At 48.9% G+C, this 25,615-nt stretch overlaps 1 protein-coding gene across 3 annotated transcripts in view; it reads right to left on the bottom strand.

Annotated features, from left to right (window-relative positions):
* The window catches only part of Tmem40 (transmembrane protein 40), a 12,658-nt gene extending 8,080 nt beyond the window's left edge, over positions 1 to 4,578 (bottom strand). The window contains exons 1-3 of one of the 3 annotated variants that reach the window (XM_032907427.1): positions 4,488 to 4,578; positions 3,717 to 3,842; positions 501 to 575 (exon numbers count right to left, since the gene is read on the bottom strand). In XM_032907427.1, the coding sequence (XP_032763318.1) occupies positions 501 to 575; positions 3,717 to 3,842; positions 4,488 to 4,560 (274 nt within the window). In that variant the 5' untranslated portion in view covers positions 4,561 to 4,578. Of the gene's footprint in view, positions 1 to 500; positions 576 to 3,714; positions 3,843 to 4,487 lie in introns of all 3 variants that reach the window. The other 2 variants (XM_032907425.1, XM_032907426.1) reach the window with 2 other exon arrangements.
* Positions 4,579 to 25,615: the final 21,037 nt, after the last annotated feature.

The raw sequence follows: 25,615 nt of genomic DNA, 5'->3' as shown, positions 1-25,615 counted from the left end.
CAGATCTCATTACAGATGGTTGTGGGTCACCATGTGGTTGCTGGGAATTGAACTCAGGACCTCTGGAAGAGCAGTCAGTGCTCTTAACCACTGAGCCGACTCTCCAGCCCTCTGTATGACTTTGCTGCAAATACATATGAGACCAGTTGAGTTCTGTGACTTGGCGCCCATCACCTCAGAGCTGGAGAAGCGCTCATCAGAAACAAAGAAGGGTATGATGGCGCATGCTTTCCTGGCCTCCATAGAGAGTCCTAGGATCGCCAAGGTCACACAGTGAAACCCTGCCTCAAACAAACAAAAAGTAACAACCATGACTGTCACGAAGACAGACCCAGCTTCCGCTTCTGTCCAGTGCTTGTGGCTATTGTAGGGTGTTACGTAGGCTATTTCCCTTTCATCCCGTAGACCAACTCTGTGAGGCACCTCTTCACAGGGCCCCACTGAGAAAGCTCAGCAGTTGAGGCAGAAAACAAAGGAAAGGTAGGAAGCCTGCTGCTTACCAGGAGAGCTGTCTCTGTGCAGCTTCCTTCTGTGTTTCCTCGGACCTCTGGAGTGCTTGTCCTCATCGCTGCTGTCTGTGAGGGGCAAACACAAGCTGTAGGGCCTCAGCCGGAAGGAACCACAACCACGATGGCTCTGGTGGACATTTTCAGTGCTCCCACTCTGTGGAGGAAGGAGCTCTGCCTGTCTGCAGGTTAGGACAGTGGCCTCTAACTTTCTGTCCTCTCCATGTTCTGTGACTGAGGCCTACCTCTGCTGCTGCCTAGAGAAGCTTTTCTGAGGAGGCAACCAAGTTCCATGACACGCCATCCTACGGAGTCCGCCAAGCGCAAGGCTGTACCGTCCCTGTCCTCATGACATCCTATGACCCTGGGTGTTGTCATGTGTTCTACTGGCCTGGAATGTCTTCCGACTTGTCTCCTTGATTGTGAAGCTAAGCGGATATCACACGTCCTAGAGAAACCCTATTCATGCTGCTTAGGCCCTCACTGACTTGAGTCAGTCACCGTGATGGCTGGACGATGTCTGTCCGTCCAACCACCTAAGCTCCTGAAGATCACAGCCTGCATCATCCACTACCTCAGGCTGCCTCACCTGGAACAGGAAGGAGCCTGGAGGGCAGGAAAGCATGGCTGAGGTGTGAATTCCTGAGACTAGTCAGTGGACTAAGAATTCAGAGCCAGAAGTTTCTGTCTACAGGGCTTTCTCCCAGGAATTCCGAGATGGCCCTAGATGAGTTCCCTCCCTATGCTTGGGGACTTCCTGGTCAATTGTGTATTCATTAAAAAATTCCAGAAGATCAAGTTAGCTGTGCTTCCAAGTCAGTGTTATGTAATTTCGCCTGACACAGAGGAAGATCTGTCTGGCAGTCAAGGTGTCCCTCAGTATCCTTGGGGAGAAGGTTCTAAGACGTGCCACACACACCAAAATCCATGGCCATAGCAGTCCTGTACACACAACGATGTGGCGTTTGTGTAGAAACTGTACATGTCCTCTTTGAAATTTTTCTTAATTTTAAAAATATTTATTATGTGTGTGGGAAGCATGTTCAAAAGTATGTTTATCTTAATGAATAAATTTTTGAGTGACTTTATTCCTACCCCTTTTTACTTTTGGAACAGGGCCTCACTATATAATACAGTCCTGGCTGGTCTGGAACTCACTGTGTAGACCAGAATGGCCTTGGATTTGTGACAGTCTGTCTCCTCTGAGTGCTGGAATCACAGGCATGTGTCTCCAGGCCCAACTATTTCCCTTTTTTCTCTGTTTTACACATATACATCAGTGAGAGAGAAAAAGTATCTTCACTGCAAAATATCAAACAAGATAGAAACTATAAATAAAACAAAACTTGTTCCATCAGCAAGTAACTGGCATTATTTTAGCTTTGCCCAGGATTTATTCGTAACATAAATTTGGGTTCTAGATGGTTGGTTTGTTTTATTTCTGCATGCTTTGGGCAGGTTTCCTATGTAGTCCAGGCTAGTCTGGAAAAGCCCGTTCATCTCTCTGTCTCTGCCTTCCATGGGTAATATAAGTGTATTTAAGTGTATGCCACCATCTTTGGTTTTATTTAGTAGTTGTTTATTCTGTAGCCCAGGCTGGCTAAGGATGACCATGCACTTCTGCTCCTCATGCCTCTACTTCCGGGTGGTAGGATTATACATGCCTGTCACCATACCAGGTTTGTGCTGTGCTGAGCTGTGCTGTGAACTGAGCTGTGCTGTGCTGAGCTGTGCTGTGCTGAGCTGAGCTGTGCTGTGCTGTGCTGTGCTGTGCTGTGCTGTGCTGTGCTGTGCTGTGCTGTGCTGTGCTGAGCTGTGCTGTGCTGAGCTGTGCTGTGCTGTGCTGAGCTGTGCTGTGCTGTGCTGTGCTGTGCTGTGCTGTGCTGTGCTGTGCTGTGCTGAGCTGGCTGTGCTGTGCTGTGCTGTGCTGTGCTGTGCTGTGCTGTGCTGTCCTGGGCTGGGCTGAGCTGGGCTGGGCTGTGCTGTGCTGTGCTGTGCTGTGCTGTGCTGTGCTGTGCTGTGCTGTGCTGTGCTGTGCTGGGCTGGGCTGGGTTGGGCTGGGCTGTGCGGGTCTGTGCTGTGCTGTGCTGTGCTGTGCTGTGCTGTGCTGTGCTGTGCTGTGCTGTGCTGTGCTGTGCTGTGCTGTGCTGTGCTGTGCTGTGCTGTGCTGTGCTGTGCTGTGTTATGTGTGGCTGGGCTGTGCTGTGCTGAGGCTGGCTGAGCTGTGCTGTGCTGTGGCTGTGCTGTGCTGTGCTGTGCTGTGCTGTGCTGTGCTGTGCTGTGCTGTGCTGTGCTGTGCTGTGCTGGGCTGTGCTGTGGCTGTGCTGTGCTGTGCTGTGCTGTGCTGTGCTGTGCTGTGCTGGGCTGAGGTGGGCTGTGCTGGGCTGTGCTGTGCTGTGCTGTGCTGTGCTGTGCTGTGCTGGGCTGTGCTGTGCTGTGGTGCTGTGCTGTGCTGAGCTGTGCTGTGCTGTGCTGTGCTGTGCTGTGCTGAGCTGTGCTGAGCTGTGCTGTGCTGTGCTGTGCTGAGCTGTGCTGCTGCTGTGCTGCGCTGTGCTGTTTTTTGTGCTGTGCATGTAGCCCAGGGCTGTGCTAAACAAGTACCAGCAGAGCTACACCTCAGCCCAAGCTGAGGAATCTTTCAGCAAATAAAATAGTAAGCTCAGGCCCACCATGTGAACTAGACCACGGTGCTGAAGCTCCAGCTGAACAGACAGAGCGGCCGCTCCCGTACGTTCTCCAGTCCCAGAAAGACCTTCAAGGACTCTCAGGTTTGTTACCGAGCCTTCCTTTTCAATGTGGGCAACATAGCCTCCCTGTGCCTCACCTGTAACATGAGACTAACAGTAGTACTACATTTTCTTCAATGGGGTCCTGTGACAATTGGTTGAGTTCTTACACACAAAGGAATTGGAAGAGTGTCTGGTTTACATACGCATTCTTTGAATGATAGTCTCGATGTTGTTATAAACTCAGTCCTATGTGTTTTCTAAATTTATTTATTTTTATTTTTATTTTCTACTTTTTGTCTTTTCAAGACAGAGTTTCTGATTGTCGTAGAGCTTGCTCTGTATCCCAGACTGGCCTTGAACTCAGAGATCTGCCAGTCTCTGCCTCCTAAATGCTGGGATTAAAGCAACACATAGCTCTTTATAGACAAGGCAAGCACTGTACCATTAAATTACATTCCAGTCCTAAGAATGTTTGCTATACCTGAGGAGGAGGAAGAAGATGAGGAGGAAGAGGAGGAAGAGGAGGATGAGGATGAGGAGGAAGACTTGTCTCTCTCATAGCGTTCCCGGGCCTTCCCATGTTGCTTGTGGAATTCTGTCTCTGGGTCTGGAGGCACACAGGCAAGATGATGAGTTTTTCTTGCCCCTTGCCCCATCCCTAGCTCTAGTACAGCCTCTTCAGGGAGCACTCATCAAGCCGAGAGGGAGGATTACTCTCCTGAGAATCCAAGGCTGATGGGAGGTATATAAGATCAAGGTTCTTAGAGACCCTTGGGTAGGGGTCGGGGAGTCAATGACAGCCTAAGGCAAACATTCCTCTGCATAGACTCTAGAAAAGAGGCTTGCTTTGCCCTGCATCCTACCCCACCTGGAGATACCCAGACTCAGAGCAGGTTCCGATTCAGGATTCTCCAAGTCCCACAGAGGGCAGTCTATGATCAAGCCCTAAACTCTCCCTTCCTTCAACAGCAGGGGCGTGAGACCCTCCCCACCCTTTAGAGACTCTTCCCACTTCTAACGCAAGGAATCCAGAAACTTCTCGAAATTTGGGGAGCGGCTGAGGACCTGCTCGACTAGGAAATGTGGGGAACAGGTGGGAGCAAGATTTTCCGTGTATGGAAAATCTCTTCTCTGCTACCGCTTTGACGTGGCCGTAATGCCACGTGATCCAGCAGGGTCTTTAATGACGGCCCCATCCACGCTGGAGTCTCCCCTAGGAGGCTGTGCTCAGGGTCTGAGGAGGCAAACCTACGGTTCAGATCCTCTGTTTCTCTGTGGACCGCACTGCTGTCTGGAAACTGGGAAGAAGATCCTGAAGCCTCCATCTCTTTCCCTAGAGGAAGAACAATGCGTTGTTAATTTCACTTTGGTTAATTTTCTTCATATGTAAATAGCTCAGCAAATGAAAAATAAGAAAGGAAACATCCAACATTTGATGTTATAAGGAATTTTTTCTTTTAGGCAGAGTCTTTCCATGTAGCTCTGGCTGGCCTGGAATATGCTGTGTAGACCAGGCTAGCCTTGAGCTCATAGAGATCTGCCTGCCTCTGCCCCAGAGTACAAGGACTAAAGGCATATGCCACCATTCCCAGAACCATTTTTTTTTTAAAACATTTTATTTTTTTTTTTGTTTTTTTGCCTTCAAATGCCATGGGAACCATTTCTCTTCCTCTTCCTCACTTCCTCTCAAGGCCAGATCATCACGATTGACAGCCGATGCCCTTATCCACTAAGCCACCTCACCAGCTCCAGGAAAACAATTTAGAAAAAAGAGTACACGAAAAACACTTTTCGATGTGTTGTCTCAAATGAAACAAAAACAAATAAACAAATACACATTAGGAGAATTTGAACATCGATCCTCTTTTGATAGCATTCAAAGGTTGGATAGATGACTAGCTAGCTTTTTTTTTTTTTTTTTTTTTGAAACCAAACCAGGGCCTTGTGCTTGTTGAGCTAAATCCCCAACTCTGACTAGCTAGCTTCTTAAGCCTGACAGCCTGAGCTCAGATCTCAGAGTCCGTGTAAGAGCAGTTGGAATCTCTGTAATGCTAGTGTGCCCCTCTGGTAGGAAGGTGGGAGGGGTCAGGAGAACTGCTGAATTGTAGCCTGGCTAGCACAGCACACTCAGCAGTGGACAGCAGAGACGCCCTGTCTCAAACAAGACAGAAAGCAAGGATCAACAGGAAAGGCTATCTTCTGACCTCCCATTCCACACGCGTGCCAGTGAACATACAGAGCTTTTCTGAGTTGGACATAGTGGCAAATGCCCACAGTTCCCACTTTCTGGGAAGCTAAGGGCAGGAGCACTGTTTGAGGTTAGGAGTTTGACATCAGCCTATGAAACAGAGTATAAGACTCTCAAAAGCCACAACAACAAAACCTTTCTAAAGGTGTGATGTTTATGTTAGTATTAGAGTTTCGTTTTATTTTGTGTTGTTTTATTTTATTTTGCCATGATCTTGCTGTGTAGACCAGGTTGTCCTACAATTCACATAGAACTGCTTGTGTCTGCCTCCTGAGTGCTGAGATTTAAGGCCACATACCAGCAGGGTTTTGTTGTTGTTGTTGTTTGCACTGTTGCTTTTAACACTATTACTTATGGGAGTGTATGTGGGTACGTGGGAGTAGAGGTCAGAGGTCAGAGGTCAGAGGTCAGCTTTCAAGAATTGATTCACTCTTGCACCATGCTGATCCTGGGAATCGAACTCAGATGCTTAGGCTTGGCATCAAGTATCTGACCAGCCTGTTTGTTTGTTTGTTTGCTACGTAGTGCAGGTTAGCCTCAAACTAATGGCAAGTCCCCTGCTTTAGCCTTCTGATCCTTCTTACATCTCTACTTTTTACTTTAAAAAATGTAAGATTTACTTATGTAAAGATAGAAAAACAACAATTGTAAAGATGAGTCGGCAGTTATGAGCACTTGTTACAGCTGGGCATGGTGGTACGCAGTAGTTGGGAGGCAGAGGCCAGGAGATCTTTGCCTTTGGCTGGCCTGGTCTACATAGGGAATTCTGGGCCAGCTACACAGTGAACCCCTGCCTCAAAAAAAACACAAAGAAACAAAACAGAAAACCAAATGGGCAAAAAGCACTGGCTATTCTTGCAGACAACCTGGGTTCCATCCCCAGCACCCATGTGGTGCCTCACAATGGTTCAACCTCCAGTTCCATGGGATCCTATTGTAGCCTATTTCAAACGGGCACATTGTAGTTGTTTGAAAGAAAATGGCATTCACTGGCCCACAGGGAGTGGCACTATTAGGAGGTGTGGCCTTGCTGGAGTAGGTGTGGCTTTGTTGGAGCAAGTGTGTCACAGTTCCCTTCCTGCTGTCTGCTGATCCTGATGTAGAACTCTCATCTCCTTCTCCAGCACCACGTCTGCCTGGACACTGCCCTGTTTCCTGCCATGATGATAATGGACTAAACATCTGAACTGTAAGCCAGACCCAATGAAATATTTTTCTTTTTAAGAGTTGCCTTGGTAGTGGTGTCTCTTCACAGCAGTAGAATTCCTAAGAAACACATTGTGCACAGACGTACATGCAGACAAAACACCTAAACAAATACAACAAATAAATCTTTTTTTAAATGCCATCTAGTGTGTGTTTTGTGTCAATCAGTTTACAGTGGCATATGTCCATGGGTCCCAGCGCACCGGTGACATACCTGCCATGATCAGCCCTCACCTATGAACCTTCATTTCCCGACAATAAAAGATCTTTTGAAAGGCACGCTGACTCTTTTTTTTTTTTTTTTTCCGGAGCTGAGGACCGAACCCAGGGCCTTGCGCATGCTAGGCAAGCGCTCTACCACTGAGTTAAATCCTCAACCCCAGCACACTGACTCTTATGATAATCCTGCAGGGTCAGCTTTCTACCTATCTATCTATACAAGGGATAGTTGGTTCACGGAGATGATGGTCTCACTGGGACTCCAGAGCTCAAATTCTGTCTGTCATACCTGAAAACAGTGACCAAGGACACAAACTAGCTCATGGGCCACCATGGAGGTAGTTCAGAATGTTTATGGGTGAAGCTGGTGAAGACCAGGCCAAGAGTTCAGAGCTGAGTCCCTTTGGAACAGTATGCTCTGCTTTCCTGAGCTTCTGAGAAGTCACTAGGGGTCACCAGGTGTGCCTGCAGGTGGGGGACTCAGAAAATACCAATGGCTAGGAGAGCAGATTTTGGGGGTATGGGGAAGACATGATACATATGACTGATTTTAGATGGTCAGGTAACTATCATCTGGAGACTACATTTCCCAGAATTCCTTGAAGTTGGGTATAGTCATGTGTTCCATTGCTAGTGGACAGGAACAGATGTAGTAGCCTGCTAGGAAATGTTTAATGGTTGTGGATGAAGGAGAAATGCAACTGTGTGTGTGTGTGTGTGTGTGTTATGTAGTATGTGGTATTGTGTGTGTGTGTGTGTGACGTATATGTGTGATGTCTGTGTTTGTCTGTAGTGCAGTATGGTGTGTGTGGTGGGTGTGTGTTTCTGTGTGGTGTGTGTGCAGTGTGTGTGTGTGTGGTGTAGTGTGAGTGTATGGTGTGAGTGTGTGGTGTGTATATGGTGTATGTATGTGTGTTGTGTTGTGTGAGTGTGTGATATGAGTGTATGTATGGTGTGTGTGGTGTATGTGTGATATATATGTAGTACGTGTAGTGTATGTGTGTGTGGTGTGTTGTGTGTGTGTGTTGTGTGTGTGTATGTGTGTGTGTGGTATATGTGTGTGTGTTGCATGTGTAAGTACTTGTGTGTGTTGCATGAGTATGTATGTACTGTGTGTATGGTATGTGTTGCATGAGTGTGTGTGTGTGTGTGTGTGTGTGTGTGTGGTGTGAGTGTGCATGCACATAAGTGTTACTCTCATGAAGCACATAACTTCCACACACCTATACTTCATATCTCAGGTAGGGCTCCTCTGAGGGCTTTACGTCCCCACAAGATCATGAACCAAGATAAGGCAGAGACTCAGGCTGCTTCGTGTATCTGATTCCCATTCCCTACGTATATAAGGTGAGGCACAGAGCAAAAGATGATGAGGATGACAAGGACTATGGAGATAATGGGACAACTCTCAGAGCTCGCCACCTGCTGGGCAATGTTCTAACAGCCGCTACTATCCACTAAGGGCTCATTGTGATTATACCCATTTTATAGGTAAGAATGGCAAAGCACTGAGGTGAGGAACTTGCCAGGCACACATAGTTTGAAGGGGGCTGAACAAGGGCTGCTGTTCTGTCCAGGCTGGGAGATTGGAGCACATCTGGCACATCCTCGAAGCCTGTCATTAGCATCAGGAAAGAAGCCATCAACAGTCACTAGAAGCATTATGACATTCCATTGACCTGGCTTAGATTTAGCCACTCGGGACACCAGAATGAAAGTCCTCACGACCCCTCCCAAGGCCATGTTTTCCGAGGGCATGCTTTCATTTTTTTTTCAGAGATGGGGACTTGCAAGTCTTACCTAGACTAGCCTTACATGTGGGGGATTGGTTCTAATGCTTTGTTTTAATTCAGCTCCCCAAAGCACATGGGAATCTGCATGTCCAGACTCTGAGGGTCCCTGTCCCCAGTTGGTTTTTGGTTGATCAATAAAGACCCAATGGCTAATGGCTGGGGAGGGTGAAAGAGGTGGGAAAGAAATGCAGGAGAGAGGAAGAGAGATTCTGCCATGAAAGGGGCGTAGGACTGGCCATGCTGTGAAGGAGAGGAGGGTGAGATGGCTGAAGTGTAGGTGCAAAGGGGAAGCGGCCCCGTGGGAGACCTGCCCAGAAGGAAGCAGGGCAGCAAAGATAAAATATAGATTTAGAAAATGTTAACTCAGGAATACCGGAGTGTTTGTGCTTGCCCAGCCATTGAGCTAGTAAGGCATACTAAAAATCCTCTCTCTCTCTCTCTCTCTCTCTCTCTCTCTCTCTCTCTCTCTCTCTGTGTGTGTGTGTGTGTGTGTGTGTGTGTGTGTGTGTGTGTGTGTGTGCCTTTCATCAATCCAGAGAACTCTGGAGAGTGGCTAGAAGCATGATCACTGCTGGGAGGGAGCTCAAAGCAGATTAACTATTGACTGCTACACTTACACTGCTGAGCTCAAGTCATCCTCTCCTCTCAGTAGCTGAGGTTGCAGGTGCACAGACCAAACCCAGCCTTCTTGGGCAATATGGCACTGCCCTGTCAGGAAGGACAGATGGAAACATCTTAGAAGTAGAGCCTGAGATAGCCCTTCCTCTTTTAATATCCTTGTCCCATTCTTCCCCTATATACTTTTCAACTAAAAGAAAGCATACATAGTTTTTAAATTTCCACAGCCAAGATTTTATCTTCAGGGCTCTGCCCAACACACAGGGATTCGCATTCACCAAGAGGCAGACACGACCACACAGAGCTTGCTGGGAGACGCCCCTCAAGCCTCAGGGTCAAAGACCATGACCTGGGCAAAAGTGCGGCGCAGTGGTAGAGTGGGCAAGACCCTGGGTTCCTCGCCAGCACCACAGAAACCAAACCATGTAATGTGTGATTTCCTCTGAGCTGAAACGGACAGTGGGAGCTGAGAAAAAGAGAAGCGAGGAGGAGGAGGGGGAGAAGGAAAGAGAACACAGCATTTATGTACCTGCAGGGCTGAGCTGGGAGGTGTTGTGTTTTGATTTGCTGTGCTGAAGCTCAAACTCAGGACATGCTAAGTAGGCTCTCTACTACTGAGCGACACCCCAGGCCCTACTTGCACACTCTTTTCCTGTTTGTTTGGTTTAGTATAGTTTTGAGTCTTACTATATAGCCCTGGCTGGTCTGGAACTCACTATGTAGACCAGGCTAGCCAAGAACTTGAAGCTTTGTCTGCCCCAGCTTAAGTGCTGGGAGCAAAGATGTGCACCCCACACCACCTCTGCTGCTGCTGCTGTTCGTTCAGTTAAGGTCTGACTATGTATCTCAGAGTAGCCTAAAAATGATAATTCTGCCTCTCACTCCCGAGTGTCAGGATTACAAGCACGCACCATGCTTAGTTTCTTCAATCGTTGTATAAGTCTTATTTTGAGTAGGAGGGAACTGAAGCTCAGGTAGATGGAATAGCCTGTCCAAGGTCTCCAATCCATACTTGGGCCCACTCCCTCCCTACAGAGAAACCCACTTCCAATCTCCTCCTGTCCTGGTTAGAGGTTCCAGCTCCTGAGGTGACCTCTCCTCTGAGGCTGACCCTAAAGGACATGGTGCGTCTTACTCTTGGGAACTTATTTCCAAAATGCCCAGAGCATCTTCATTTTCATTTGCTCTCAAAGACAGTGTCTTGCTGAGTTTCCCAGGCTGGCCTTACCCCTGAGCTAAAGGCATCCTTCCTGAGAGGAATGCAGATGCACAGACTTTCCTGGAGTGTTTGGAGCACCTGTCCTATCAGGAGGATACAGATGGAACCATTGAAGAGGTAGGACAGCATCTGGTCCCTTGGAACCAGGATTCATTGTGAACCACCATGTGTGTGCTGGGAACCAAACTCAGGTCTTCTGCAAGAGCAACAGTGCTGTTGGCATCTGAGCCATCTCTCCACTCCCAGCCCTATCTCTTTCAGTGTTCTCATCTGTCACCAGGGCATCTGGGCTCAGGACTGGATTCCCCCTCCAGCTCCAGCTGTCACAGGTCCACTAGGGCCCACTGGGGCACTAATGACCCCAACATGTCCTCTCAGCCTCACAGCTTGTTCCTTCCACACCACTGTCATGCCACTCAGGAGGCAGGTGTCACAGGATTCTATTTCACTGAGGGGGAAACCCAAATTCCAAGATCAGGAAAATCAAAAGTACTTTGCTCCTCACTAGCCACCCAAAGTCTGAGAAGGCCCCAGAGTCCTGGTCCACCATACCTTCCCACAAAGCCCTAGGGGGAGAACAAGCTTCAGAACTGTTCATTGCTGAGTTCCAGACTATGCTAACCTCAGTTTCCCCACCTCTACAATGGGATGCTAATCTCTGTTGTTCAGAACACTACGGGAATGAAATTATAAAGCTAAAATATTGCACATAAAACACCTTCAAGATACACTATGGCCCCTCCCTTCTAGACACAATGTCTTCCAAATTAACTAATGATCTGGTTTCATGGGAGGATGGTGACCAGGAATTCCTGAGACTTTCTGGAGGTTTTTAAGTCAGGGATCCAAGGTCAGGAGCAAAATTAGGTGAGAATATGGTTATCTAATTGTTCTTCACTTGTAGACAGACTTAGCCCACTACCAGAACCATATGTCTAGTCTGCTTCCAGCCTCCCCTCTCCAAACATTGTAGATTGCTTTGGACCAGTTTCTGCATCTCTGCAATACCCTCTCAACTGTGGCATTCTACATGAGCACCGACTTCTAGATAAAGCCTTGAGGGTTAACCTGTTCTGTCACAAGAACCATGGGACTCAGGCATGATGAGACCTGTCAGAGAAACTAGAACGGCCTTTAATAATCTTGTAAAGACAGCAGTTCTTTAACAGTGAGCTTGTGCTTGGGTGGATCTTGAGGCTTGTGCAATATGAACATTAAAAGGCTCTGAGATCTACAAGAGAGAACGCTCCTTCTTTTGATTCCATCTGGTCTCTCTCCCAGTCCTTGTCCCCAGGATGCAGTCCAGTGCTTTCCATGCAACCCTGGTTTCCATAGAATCCAAACCTGAGCACTGACACTGCTCACTGTGGACAGTGCCTATCTCTTAGACCTATCAGTCAGAACTGCTGGGGTACACAGAATCAACATGGCCAGTGTGGCCTCAGGACACAGACCACAGAGGCATTTCATCAGCATCAGAACCCGAAGTGTGACCTTCAGAGCCTGCAGGAGCTGGGTAAGAGCTGCAGAGGAATCTGAGTCAGCAGCCCAAGAGTCTGGCCCTGGACTATCCGGAGGTTACCACCATCTCCTCTGAGCTAGTGGACATGTCACTTGCCTCTGCGTCCCTCTCCTCCTATACAAACTGGAACAAACGTCACCACTGGACTTTAGAGCTCAGCCTACCTTTAGAGGTCCAGGCAGACAGGGTCTAGATTAGGCCACTCTGGTGGGGGCAGGGCACATAAAGCCCAAATGAGTCCCCATTTCACTCCTCCTCTGTCACCTCACCTTTGCAAGCCCCTCCCCCACTGGGTGAGATGGTTGATGCTATTATGTCGCTAGGACTGCTATGCTGGCTGAGCTAAGGGTCACGAGCTCCTGGGAGTGGGAACCATGTGTCTCCCACACATAGAAAGTACTTCATAGAAAACAGTTCTGAATTTCAGAGCTGATGGCTCAGTCTGCAAAGTGCTCACCTTGCAAGCATGAGGACATGATGCCAACGCCTAGAATCTATGCAAACAGCCAGGCCTACGACAGACACTTGCCAACTCAAGACAGGAGAGGCCTCCAGAGACAGTCAGATCCCTCAGGCCGATGGCCAGCCAGCCTCACCTAATCTTCAAGCCCCAGTACCAGCAAAAGAGCCTGTCTCAAACAACAAGGTAGGTAGATAGCTGGAATCATGGCTCAGTGGTTAAGAGCAGCCTCTGTTCTTCCAGAGGACCTGGGTTCGAATCCCAGTATCTACACGGAAGCATCCGAGCATCTGAAAGTCTAGTCCCAGGGGATCCAATGCCCCCTTCTGGCCACTGAGGGCACTAGGCACTCCCATGCAGGCGGAACACCCATGTGCATAAGAGAGCAAAAACGAGAAGTTAAAAACATACAAGATTCCAAGGAGAAAGACCTGAGCTTGTCCTCGGCTTCCACATGCACAGAAGCCTATGTGCACATGTGCAAACACATACAGAACTGAAAAGAAAAGGAAAGAAAGTTAAGTTGATGAGGGGTCTCAGTGGGTAATGGAACATGCCTCGAAGCCTGACGACCTTGGGACTCGACAAGCTCCCACAAGTTGACCTCCACCCTCCATATACATGCCTCAAAATACTTGTGAGCACACACACACAAATAAATGTAATTAAAATATTTTCTGTTGCATTGTTTTTGTTTGTTTGTTTTAAAAAGCAGGCCTGCAATATTCTTTAGCTTCCTACTAGGGAGCCTAGTGGGAAGACTGGGAGGCAGGCCCTGAAGGAGACTGTGGAACCCTGGTCTCTCGGCCTCACTCTCCTGCACGCACCTTGCTCCTACCCTGTGGTAGCTTTGGACCACAGGCCCAAATCGAGTTGCTCAGGGGCTAAAACCTTCCCTCAGTCCACAGCACTTATACTGTTTCCATTGCTGGTTCAATGTTTTTATACATCTGAAAAACGACCTTGAACTTCTGATCATCTGCTTCCACCTCTCCAGGGCTGGGATCAGCGGCTTCCCCGGGCATGTCGTTTGCAGTGTGGACCAAACCCGGTCCACATGTGCACAAGGTAAATACCCTGAGCCCCAGTCCCAGCCTGGTTTTGTTGTTATTGCTTTGTTTTTGAGATGAGGTCTTGCTGTGCAGTACAGGCTGGCCACCTCCTGCCTCAGTCTTCTCAGTGCTGGGATGATGAGCGTGCACAACATGCCTGGCAAACCTTCTCTGTGTGAGTAGACTAGCTCAGGTGTTTTGGTCCAGAAAGCTGACTGCTACAGAATGCTCAGAGGGAAAGAAGGAAGACCTTGCAATTTCTACTTCTTCTACTGCTTTGTCCCATGTGCCGGGGGGTTGAGTGGGGGAGACAAACTACACAGTCTAACCAACTTCCCAGATGGACCTGGGGCTGTGAATAAACCAAGGAGGCTGCCAGGACCTGGGAGCTACAGGGGATCTGAGAACGGCACCAAGGCTGAACAGAGACAGTGAAAGGGACCATGGTTGGATCGAGCCCATCCCCATGGGGAAGGCGTGGAGGCAGGAGCCTGAGGCTTCTGCTCACACTGTCCGTGAGTCAGGAAGCAGAGAGAGACGAACACTTGGTGCTCAGATTGATATTTTTTTTAAGACCCCCACATTCAGGGTGGGTTTTCTCTCAGTTAAACCTTTCTGGAAACATCCTTGGGTGTTTCCATGGTGACTGTAAATCCTGTCAAGTTAACAATCAGATCAAACATCTCAGGAATGTTCTTGTTTTCTTCTGAGATAAGGTCTCCACGTGTAGCCCAGGCTGGCTTCCAATTTATAACCTTCCTAGCTCAGCCTTCCAGGGTTGGGGATGACAGAGCTGTACGACTACACCAGGATTAGAGCTTGTTTGAGAATGGGTTCCATGTAGCTGTCTGACCTTGAACTCCTGAAAAGCTACTGTTAAACGATAACTCGAGAGGTAAGCATCTAGCATGGTGTGCCGCACATAGTAGGTAGCTAACCACTGTATGCTCAAGTGGCCATAGGCCACCTGTGTGCAACACATAGTAGGTGGGCAACCACTGCATGCTCAAGTGGCGTTTAGGCGGACGGGCAGTAAGAGCACAGAGCCATAGGTCACATTAACAGAAGCAGAGTCTACGATGAAGAGGGCGATCCACATCTCCTCAGCCTTCATCCTTGGGGTTATGCTCTGCACAGAACAGAATCTGGAAAGACCAACAGAACCCAGAGAGCGTGGGGTCCTGAAACTCCATCCAGTAGAAACCCTAGAGGAGCAAGACCTCAGTCTGGGGTTGAACACAATCTGAAAAGGCCCAGGCTGCTACCCAAGGTCAGTGCAGGGTCACCCCTGGGAAGGACCCACAGGACTGTGAAACTATCCTGCTCAGTACATGGAGTCATTTTCTCAAAACAACTGCTTTAGGGTGACCCTGAGCACAGTCAAGGGTGGGATCACATCTGTCAGCAGTAATGGCTAGTGATGGCTAGTGACCACATCGAAGCCCAGAGTCATCTCCTCCAGAGCAGAAACAGAAGATCTGCTTGCCTTTTTCTACTATTTTTTTTTTGAGACAGGGTCTTACCATGTAGCCCTGGCTGCCCTGGACCTCACTGTGAAGCAGGCTGGCTTCAAACTTGACTCCCGAGTCCTGGGATTAAAGGTGCATGTCCCCACACAGGGTCCTTTTCCTGCTGTACTTCTTAATGAAAAACAGCTTATAGCACACGGCACAGTGTGTGCACCCTTGGCCAGTGTCAGGCATAGCACAGTATCTGTGTGCAGTGCCCCCAAAGCCACAGGAGAGCCCCACAGTACAGGCTGAGGGGCAAGCAGTGTACAGGAGCCTCATTGGGTAGACACAAGGCTCAGACAGCACAGTTGTCACCGAGTCAGCCCCAAGGGTGAACAAGTGGCTCGGGCGTCCCCAGAAAGAAACCGCAGATGGAGATAGCACTAATCGGGGAAGCACACAAACAGGAAAAGTGCAGCCTGCCCAGTGCTGCTCTCCCGAGTCCTCTGCCAGCCTCATTCCCATTGAGGCCAGGCAGCTCTCACCTGTGCCAAATCGGTTATTGGATCAATAACAAAAAGAGTGCTAAAAAGAAAAAGAGTGGCTTTCCCCGTCTCTCGTGGTCAACTTCACTTCCCACGGATACCAGGCCTAAGGACACCAGTGCACAGCACCGAATGTATAGATCCTGATGGTTACCAGCTTACAGCGGGATCAGTTCCTGGTAACATGCTGCAAGTTGAAAGTAAATTGAGAAGGCATTTGTGCCTAACCAGCAGCTCATCGGCACGGCCCATTGAGTGCTGGGTCTTCATTGAGTGGCCAGTCTGGTGATGGCTGTTCTGTCTTCAGGACTGGACTAGCACTTGCTCTGGATGCCTGAAGAGCAAAGGCTGGTTTGTGTTATCGCTGGGGTGTGTGTGTGTGTGTGTGTGTGTGTGTGTGTGTGTGTGTGTGTTATAATAAAACAATAAAATGACCTCTAGTCCAGTTTAAAAGTGGGCCAAGGATAGGAATTGAAGTTTCTTGGCCAACAGATCTCCACACCATCATTCATTAGAGAAACACAAATCAAAACCACAATGAGATTCCACTTCACTCCCACTGGCATGGTTAAAATGAGACAGACAGGAACAAGTGTTGACAAGAATGAGAAGACACCAGAGAGCACCCTCAGAGTTGTGAAAGCAAGGTGAGATTGTGTAGCCTGCCCTGGAGAACAGGGTTGCAGTTCCTCAAAATGCTAATCATGGTTACCAGCTGATCTAGGATCTTACTCCTAAGTGTATACTCAAAAGAATTGAATTCTGGGCTATCCAGTGGGTAAGGGTGTTTGCCACCAAGCCTGACAACCTGAGTTCAATCCCCAGGACTTGACAATAGGAGAGAATCAACTCCAGCAAATTGTACTCTGACCTTTACACACACCATGGTATGTGCACATGCACACAAACATACCCACCCCCCACACTAAATAATTTAAAAAGAAACTTTTAAAAGAAGTGAAAAAAAAATATATAGATATAGATATAGATATAGATATAGATGTAGATATAGATATATAGAGACCAGTGCCTAAGCAATTGTGGCAGCATCATTAAAAAGTGGTAAAAACAGAAGTCTCTGTCAACTGGTAAATGGATGCACAGAAAATGGATAAACAGCTCTCCAGCCACTCAGGGGAAGGCAGTACCATGAGGATGAGCATCCAAGTCAGAAGGGACCAAATACTGCTTGCGTGCGAATTGCCCAGCCGGGGCTGGTGAGGTGGCTCGGTGGGTAAAGTCACTTGACACCAAACCTGACACCCTGAGTTCAGTTTTCCGTGACTCACATAGCAGAAGGGGAGTACTTGCTCTCAAAAGATGTCCTCTGACCTCCACATTTGTGTCATAGCATGCACACACATGCATTCCTACACATTCAATCAATCAATCAATCAATCAATCAATAAATAACACATTTTTACAGACTCTGAGATGCCTAGCTACATCCATGGGGTCAAAGCAATTAGTTCTGTGGTCAAAGTGCCCATTATGTGGGACCAGCGCTCTCCCGGGATGAGAAGTGTTGTAAATTTGACAGTCCAAGGTTGTATAACTCAGTGAGTATATGGGAAACCTCTGAATTGTACCTCGTAAAGAGGGAAAGATAATGGCAAGTAAATTCCATCTGTCAATAAAGTATTTTGCTTGGCAGGGGACAGGTGAGACAAGGTCTCATATAGCCCAGGCTGGCCTTGAATTTATTGTATAGCTGAGGGTGACTTTGAACTCCCGATTCTCCTGACCCCATCTCTCAAGTGCTAGGGTTATAGGTATATGTTGTCATGTCTGGTTCAACAAAGCTGTTTCAGATAGAGAGAGAACAGAGACAGAGACAGAAAAACAGAGGGAAAGATGGAGACAGAAACACACACACTCACAGAAACACACACACACACACACACACACACACACACACACTATTTTTCACCACACATGCCTCCCTTAACACATGCTCCCAACCTGTAGGTAGGGCCCTGGATTATCTGGGGCAGTTTTAAACAGAACAGGAGGAAACCATAGCACTGTTGGATAACCTTTCTGTCCCCTTTAAAAGACCTGTGGGAGGCTTAAGGACCAGGAGACTCTGAGCAGAGGCCACTGGGTGAGGATGGCTGGCATGGGGAGAAGTAACCCCAAGAGGTCTGAGTGGGGCTCCCTGGGGTCTGCTAGCACCCTCTTCCCTGGGGCCCATTCCCTGTGATGAGAAGCTATGCCTAGTGGCAGCACCTGTCCCCTCCACACACCCTCTGTCTTTACCATTTCACTCTACAGGTACCCTTCAGCATAGCGTTCTCCCAAGTCTCCCAAGTCTCCCAACATGGTGAGGGAGGGTGGTGGCTTTACCTAATCTAAGCTAGAGGCAGAGGCAAAGGCTGAGACCCTTTGCATCCCTAAGCTTCTACGTTCTACCACAGCAGGCTGAGAAAAGCCCCTAGATACTTTGCCAAACCCTTTACTTCCGAACAGGGAAACTGAGGTTCAGTGAGGTCAGAGGTTTCTAAAAGTCCACAGAAAGCCAGTGATAAGAGTCAGAGCTGGTCACGGGCTGTCTAAGCTGATAGAAATGTCAAAACGACTACAAGGGGCAAGTGGTTCATTCTGTCCCAATTTCATCCGTAACAGAGACTAGGGGGCCTCAGCAAGCCAGGAAGGTGCAGAGCTGGACTTCCATCCCAGGTCCACCAAGGAAGCCCACAGAGGAAGCCTAAGGATCAACCATTTCTCCCAATCCTCCTGAAACCACCCCACGTACACCCCCCACTCCCCACCCCTGCTTGACCAGTCCCATGTCCCACGTCCTGTTACCTGGAGTCCCTGGGCTCATGTGAGCAGCAATGCGAGCTGTGTGTTGATTGTGAATGTGGCCAGGCTGGGGAAGGAGAGGCCATGGCACCGTGACAGCAGAGGGCGGGGCAACAGTGACGTTGCCCCTGGGCCCCACTGGCTCACCCGGGTGCTGTGGCATTCCTTCCTGTGGTGCTATCAACCTCCAGGCCTTCCTGTCCAACTTTCCTCTTCCCCCAGCATCCTAGGAGGGGCAGTGGTGGCAAACACCCCTGCAGACCCCAGGATCACACTGTAACCTCAAGCCCCAAGTGTCAACCATGTTGGGCCTCCCCAGGCTGTGACGAGCTCCAGGAGGGAGGAGTTGAGAGTTTGTCTTGTGTCCCCTCCTGGCTCAGGCGGTTGACTCAGGCCCCAGCCATGTGTCCCGACCTGCCCTGCAAGTTCGAAGATGCTGTCATGCTCCCTGCTCCTGGAAACCGAGGCTGGAATGGTCTAGGTAGAGGACGAGAGAGCTCAGGGACCATGGAGAGGGGCTGAAAGTTAGTCCAGTGCTTCTCTCGGGAAGGGAACTGGGCCAAAGCAAGGAGGCAGGTCAAGAGAGCAGCCGCCCATCCAGGGCCAGGAAACTCAGTCCTCAAGAGGCAGGAAACCCAGGGTTACCTCACACAGCTGCCACCTCTGCTTTGTGCTCACTCATTAGTCACCTTGCTCAGCAGGACAGGAAATATTTGCTCCCACTGCGCAGGGGAGTACCCGCCAGCAGGGATAAAAGGCAGGGCCAGGAGTTTCCTGGAAAAGCAGCCACCCTCATCCTAAGCTCAGGCCTGACCCATGACAAGTCCTACAGACCTGCCTCTGATTTGTCCCCAGTTTCTACCCCCACCCCGAACTTACTTCCATAGTCACCACGAGAGTCTTACACCACCACCACTGTTCCCCTGCTTCTGCCCTGCCCCCCATTGCTGTCTGACTGGACAGCCAGTTCAGCTCCATGCCCGCTATGCGCAACCGTCAGTTCTCAGGACGCAGTCCATTCTCATCAGTCCATCTTCCGCATGCCTCTTGTTCTGAGCTTGACTCTGTGACAGCCTCTCTCCCTCAGCCAGTGCTATCCCAGATGGGCACCTACCTCGGGACCTTTGCACTGGCTGTCCTCTTCAGAACTCTCTCCTGGAAAGGCTTCTTCCTTCATGCCTTAGGTCTCTATTCAAATGTTACCTCCCCAAGGGGTCTGCCATGATGAGCGGGAGCCCCAGCACTACCTCCTCCTCAGCCTGCCTCAGCCTGCCTCAGCCTGCCTCAGCCTGCCTCACCGCCTCAGCCCGCCTCACTCTTCCACACTTCACGTGTTCTCTTCTGGTGCAGATTTTTCTCATTAAGTATTTGCTCTAGGATCTGGGACAGGGACCGATGTGTAGAAGACATTCAGTCAATTTCGCTGAATGAGAAAGAGATCGGAAAGGTTAGCCTGATGTATGTGTGGCAGTGGGGAGGGTGGAGGGCACACTTCATAGATCACGTCACATGGTATGAGTGGGGTCCTTGGGGCTAAAAAGACACAAAAGAGGAATCCAGATAGGCAGGAGCTCTGAAGCCATACCAAGCAGATGCATGGGGATCCGAGAGCAGTGGGGAGCCATGTGGTCAGGTCTGCTCAGCAAACAGCCCTGGAAGCTATGGTATGGACTGAAAGGATGTCTTCTGGAATAGGGAGTCAGGGGACTAGGGGCAGGGTCCTGGGAAATTCTGGGTATGTTGAGGACAGTGCCTGCCAGTCACAGATGCGACAGGACCTGGGATCTGTGGCTGGGTGAACTGAGATGTACAGGGCAGGTAAAGTGCATGCTCAATGGGAAATAGAGAGTCATTCTTTTTGAGACAGGGTCTCAGGGGTTGGAGAGATGGCCCAGTGGTTAAGAACACTGACTGCAGGGGTTTGGGGATTTAGCTCAGTGGTAGAGCGCTTGCCTAGCAAGCTCAAGGCCCTGGGTTTGGTCCCCAGCTCCAAAAAAAAGAAAAAAAAAGAATTGCAAGAGAAAGTTATCTCAAGAGAGAGCAATTTGGAAAGCCGTCTCAAGCAGAACATAGGCCATCAGCTTGTAACACATGATTTGGGCTGGAGAGGTGGCTCAGCGGTTAAGAGCACCGACTGCTCTTCCTGAGGTCCCGAGTTCAATTCCCAGCAACCACATGGTGGCTCACAACCATCTGTAATGAGATCTGATGCCCTCTTCTGGTGTGTCTGAAGACAGCTACAGTGTACTGATATACATTAAATAAATATTTTTTTTAAAAAAAGGAGAACACTGACTGCTCGGGGTTGGGGATTTAGCTCAGTGGTAGAGCGCTTGCCTAGAACAAAGGCCCCTGGGTTCGGTCCTCAGCTCTAAAAAAAGAAAAAAAAAAAAAAAAAAAGAACACTGACTGCTCTTCCAGAGGTCCTGAGTTCAAATCCCAGCAACCACATAGTGGCTCACAACCATCTGTAATGGAATCTGATGCCCTCTTCTGGTGTGTCTGAAGACAGTTTCAGTGTACTTATATAGAATAAATAAATTAATCTTGAGAGAGAGAGAGAGAGAGAGAGAGAGAGAGAGAGAGAGAGAGAGACTCAGTGCATAGCTGGGCTGGAACTCCACCAGAGATCCACCTGTCTGTGGCTCCCAAGTGCTATATTAAAAGCATGTACCACTGCATGTACCCCACACCCTGCTCATTTTTCCTCTGTTGTTTGGTTTGATATCAAAATGGGCTATTGCTAAGTAGACTTGGTTAATAAAGTATGTTATTACAACTTTAACTGTTTTTAACATAGCCACTGAAAGGTTTCAGTAGCACAGTGTCTGATGGGGCTGAGAGTATAGCCAACAGGTCGCTGCAGTGTGGGGGTGAGGTTGTAGGGTTGAGGGAGACCCTCAGACTGACTGTAACTCCCCCCTTCTCCAGTAAATCCTTTCCGACGAGACTGTGTATTCCAGAAGCCGCAGGGGAGACACAAGCACACCCGAAAAGCCCCATCTTCCAAACGAAAACTTGCTAGGAATGAAATAGGTTGGTGAGAAAGGCCATGGGAGCTCCTCCTGAAGGCTGTGTCTAAGAAGAGACTTCAAGGCCCCGTCAAGCTGGTGTGAGGAGGGTGAACTAAATTAGGAACTCTTTTTTTTTTTTTTCTTTGTTTTGTTTTTTAGAGACAGGGTTTCCCCGTTTGTCTGTCCTAGAACTTTCTTTGTAGTTCAGGCTGGTCTTGAACTCACAGACATCCACCTGCCTCTTCCTCCTGAGTGCTGGAATTAAAAGGCATATACCACCGCCCAGCAGTGTTCTCTTTATAATCCTGGCACTGGAGCAAGATGATCCGATCTAGCCTGGGCTCTTCATAGAAAGTGTCTGTCTCCAAAGGTGGGGTGGGGGGGAGACAACAACAAAAAAACCCTTAGTGATTCTCATAATGAACTCACTTCACTAGATGAACAAGAGACAGAATCACTCGGAAACCTCTTAGAAACTGCTAAGCCCGGGACCCTTCCCAGCCACACTCTGTCAGACGATGTGGAATCCCCACACTACCCTGTCACATCCGTGCTGACACCTGCTCGTGTCAGAGACCCAGCAGTCTGAATGTTTTCTGCCATCCGAAGGCTTAAATGCCTGGCACACAGGAAGTGCCTCTGCAAAGGAATCCTCTACCTTTGGTGTCTCTTCTAATTTTGTCACGAGGCACTTGCCTCCCTGCGCCTCAGTTTCCCTCTCTGCCTCCCCCGTAGCACCTGCTTGGGTGTTTACCTGGAGCCTCACAGAGGTACCTCCACTCGGGCAGAAGTCATAGTCAGGGTAGACCTGTCTGGGGTGTCAAGGAGGCCCCGCCCAAGATTAGCTCCACCCCGGTGACATCAGTGCCCAGAGTGTGGGTGATTCACCGCACAGCCCCCCACCGTGCTGGGGCACAGCTGACAGCCCCCGGGGAGTCAGCACAGCAGCTGAGCTTGACTTATAGCTTTCTTGCATTCCAGAACTGCTGCCCAGGCCCCTGAGTCAGCAGGCATGTGTACCCTATAGACAGCAGTCGGACAACCCAGCCTCGGTTTCCCCATTTGTTAAAATGATGAGGCAGCAGCTCCCTTCCCATGACAAAGGTGCTTATGCTGCCTGCCAATGACACCCAGCCTTTGCTATGTCTTACTGTTCTTGAGATAAGACCATGGGATTCTTGAGGAAGCACTCAGTGACTTGTTAGACCTGACACACATACCCTGTAGATGTAGAAGGAAATGAAATCTCCCTTGCTGTGAGCCCCAGGGGTCTGTCTGTTTACACTCCTCCTAGAAGTATGTCTGGGGGGAGAGGGGGATGGAGAGATGGCTCAGAGGTTAAGAGTTCAAATCAGGACTACTCTTCCAGAGGTCCTGAGTTCAAATCCCAGCAACCACATGGTGGCTCACAGCCATCTGTAATGAAATCAGATGCCTTCTTCTTATGTGTTCGTGTATGAAAGAAAGAAAGAAAGAAAGAAAGAAAGAAAGAAAGAAAGAAAGAAAGAAAGAAAGAAAGAAAGTAAGTCTGGGAGGACAGAACCTATTTTTTCCTATCTAAAATTGCCTGTAAAGTGAATTCTCCAAGGCCAGGGCTAAGGGCTCACACTTGTACTCCCAGTACTCAAGATGCTGAAGCAGGAGGATTTCTGTGAATTTGAGACCAGCCTTGTCTACATAGACTTTATCTTAAAAAATTAATTAATTAGTTTCATTAAACTAAACACAAACAGACAATTCCAAATCAAAGAGTATTGTGTCCATGTTGTGGATGTGGAAAGTAAGATGAAATTATTTTTCTCAAGGTCACAAGGCTGGGCTGAGATTGGCACCAAGGTCTCCTTGGCTTGAAACCCCAACCCTCCCCACCCCTCCATGGTGAAACTCTAAGTTAATCCAGAGGCTTACATAGCTCCAGTTTAGACATTCAAATCTGCAACGGAGACCTGAGCCTCCTCCTCCTCCTCCTCCTCCTCCTCCTCCTCCTCCTCCTCCCTCCTCCTCCTCCTCCTCCTCCTCCTCCTCTTCCTCCTCCTCCTCCTCCCTCCATCTCTCCCTCCTCCTGTTCTTTTTTCCCTTCCTCCTTTCTAAGAAGCAAAGGCAAGCCTTCATCAGTGAACCACGCCCAGACATTGATCTGAGCCTTCCCGTGATGGCTAACCATACTGGCCATCACCCCACACACTTGCTTACCTCTCTCTTGGTGAGATGTCCATCCGTCCGTGCCTCCGGCCTGCTTTCTGCTTGCTCTTGCCTTTGCTGCTGGGTTAATAGGAGATCTAGATCCTTTGTCAGCTTGTGGTGGGCAGATATTTTCTGTCCACAGGCTACCCTCTGAAAGTGCTGAATAGCCATTCCCTTGTCTATTCACAGCAGCGGAACAGACGGAATGAACAGTTTTTTTTAGTGGTTTGGATTCTCCCCCATCCCCACCGCACCCCCCAGTGCTGTGACTAGAATGTAGGTCTCCTGCATGCCAGGCAAGGGTACTGCTGAGCCACGCCCTGAGTGCAGCACCACACGGTGGGTGCCCCGTAAGAGCTCTAGGGGTGAGTCAAGTCTCCAGCTCCTGAATAGTTTATTCTTTTTCAAAATGGAGTCTCACTATGTAGCTATGGGTGAATGAAGGTATTTTGAATACCTATGCTAGTCTCCAACTGACAGATTCCCCTGTCTCTGCCTCTCAAGTGCTGGGATTAAAGGTGTGGGTCGTGCGTCACCATGACTGACCCTTGATCAGTCATCCTTACGCTCATTTTATAAACGAGAAAGCCTAGGCCTAGAGGTGGAAGGGAATTGCCTGTCCTGTGGATACCAAGGACTTTGAGGGCAAAGATGGGTCCATGAGCTAAATCCTCTGCCCTTCAGGCAAGACCTCATGGGTTCTCTGTGAAGGAGACACTTTTCTTGCTCTTCTGTCTCACCTCAAATAGGTGTGCACTGTTCCTTCTCTAGCCCATATCGCCAAAGCAAGAGAAAGCAAAAGACCACTGGAGCAGGGAGGGGCCAATCTCCAAAAGGACCCATTTGAAGAAAGAAACACCTTCCTCCAGAAGAGGGAAGGGTAGGCCCCTGAGTGAGTGAACTTTAGGGAGACCCTGAAGCCCGAGATTAAGTTTGAGGTCACACAGTCATTACTGCTAAGTTTCAGAGGTTCAGAAACATGTGCAAACTTGCAATGTTAGCCCAGAGAAGGTTGAGGCAGGAGGACTGTGACTTTGAACCCTAGCCTGGATAATATACCAATACCTTGTCTTAATCCAAATAACAACAAAAGAAAATATTGGAGGTTTCAGTTAACCAAACTTAGTGTGGCCCCTCTATCCGGTACCATCACTGGCTTTCTATAGAGGAAGGAAAGCAGAGAATCAAATGTACCTGATGGATAGGTCCTGGAGGAGCCAAAACCAGAGATCAGTCAAATGTATCCAATAGGTCCTGGAGGGACCCATGTTTGGGTTTTAGGTAAGGGGGAAGACTTTCCTTAAAGCCAACTCAGTAGGGACAGCCATGCAGAGGTCCTCTTTCTGGGACCAGAAAGGGGCAGGGAAGCCTATTGATATGGCTCAACAGGTGAAGGCACTTGCCAGGAATGTCTAGAGACCTTAGTTCAATTCTCAGAACCCATGTGAAGATAGAAGAAGAGAACTAACTCCACAAAGTTGTCCCCTATTCTCCATACATGCACCATGGCACCACCCCTATCCCCAGTCATACGTTTTAATTTTATTTTAAAATGGGGAGGGAGTGGTCAGGAACTGTAGCCATGCTATAGGCCTTCGGGTCTTTAAGATTTCAACTTGTAGGTAAGAGATGGAGCCGAAGGCCAGCCATAATGCTGTAGGCTTGCAATCCCACTATTCAGGAGCTCCAGATAGGAGGGTTCCTCTGCTACACAGCAAGTTTAAGGCCAACCTTAAGGGCTCCATGAGACCCTGTAAAAATTGGCATGAAGAAATGAAGAAACTTCCTATGAGGTCGTTAAGGTGCATTTGTCTAGGTACTAGGTGCCAATAGAAACCCTTACACTCCCAATGTGGAGGTGTATTTGGACTCCTCTGAGCCCTACAGTTCTGCAGGGTCACTGCACATCATCTCCCAGGAGACAGAAAAGCAGTACTAGGGATGATCCCACTCACCAGCGCTGGTTTGCTCTCACAGGTCTACTGTGAGTTCACTGGGCTGGGCTTTACAGAGGGGACTAGCACAAGAGGGACTCTTGTCTCAA

Source organism: Rattus rattus, chromosome 6 (genome assembly GCF_011064425.1).
Source record: "Rattus rattus isolate New Zealand chromosome 6, Rrattus_CSIRO_v1, whole genome shotgun sequence".
Lineage (NCBI taxonomy): Eukaryota > Metazoa > Chordata > Mammalia > Rodentia > Muridae > Rattus > Rattus rattus.
This window is presented reverse-complemented; position numbering and strand designations above follow the sequence as displayed.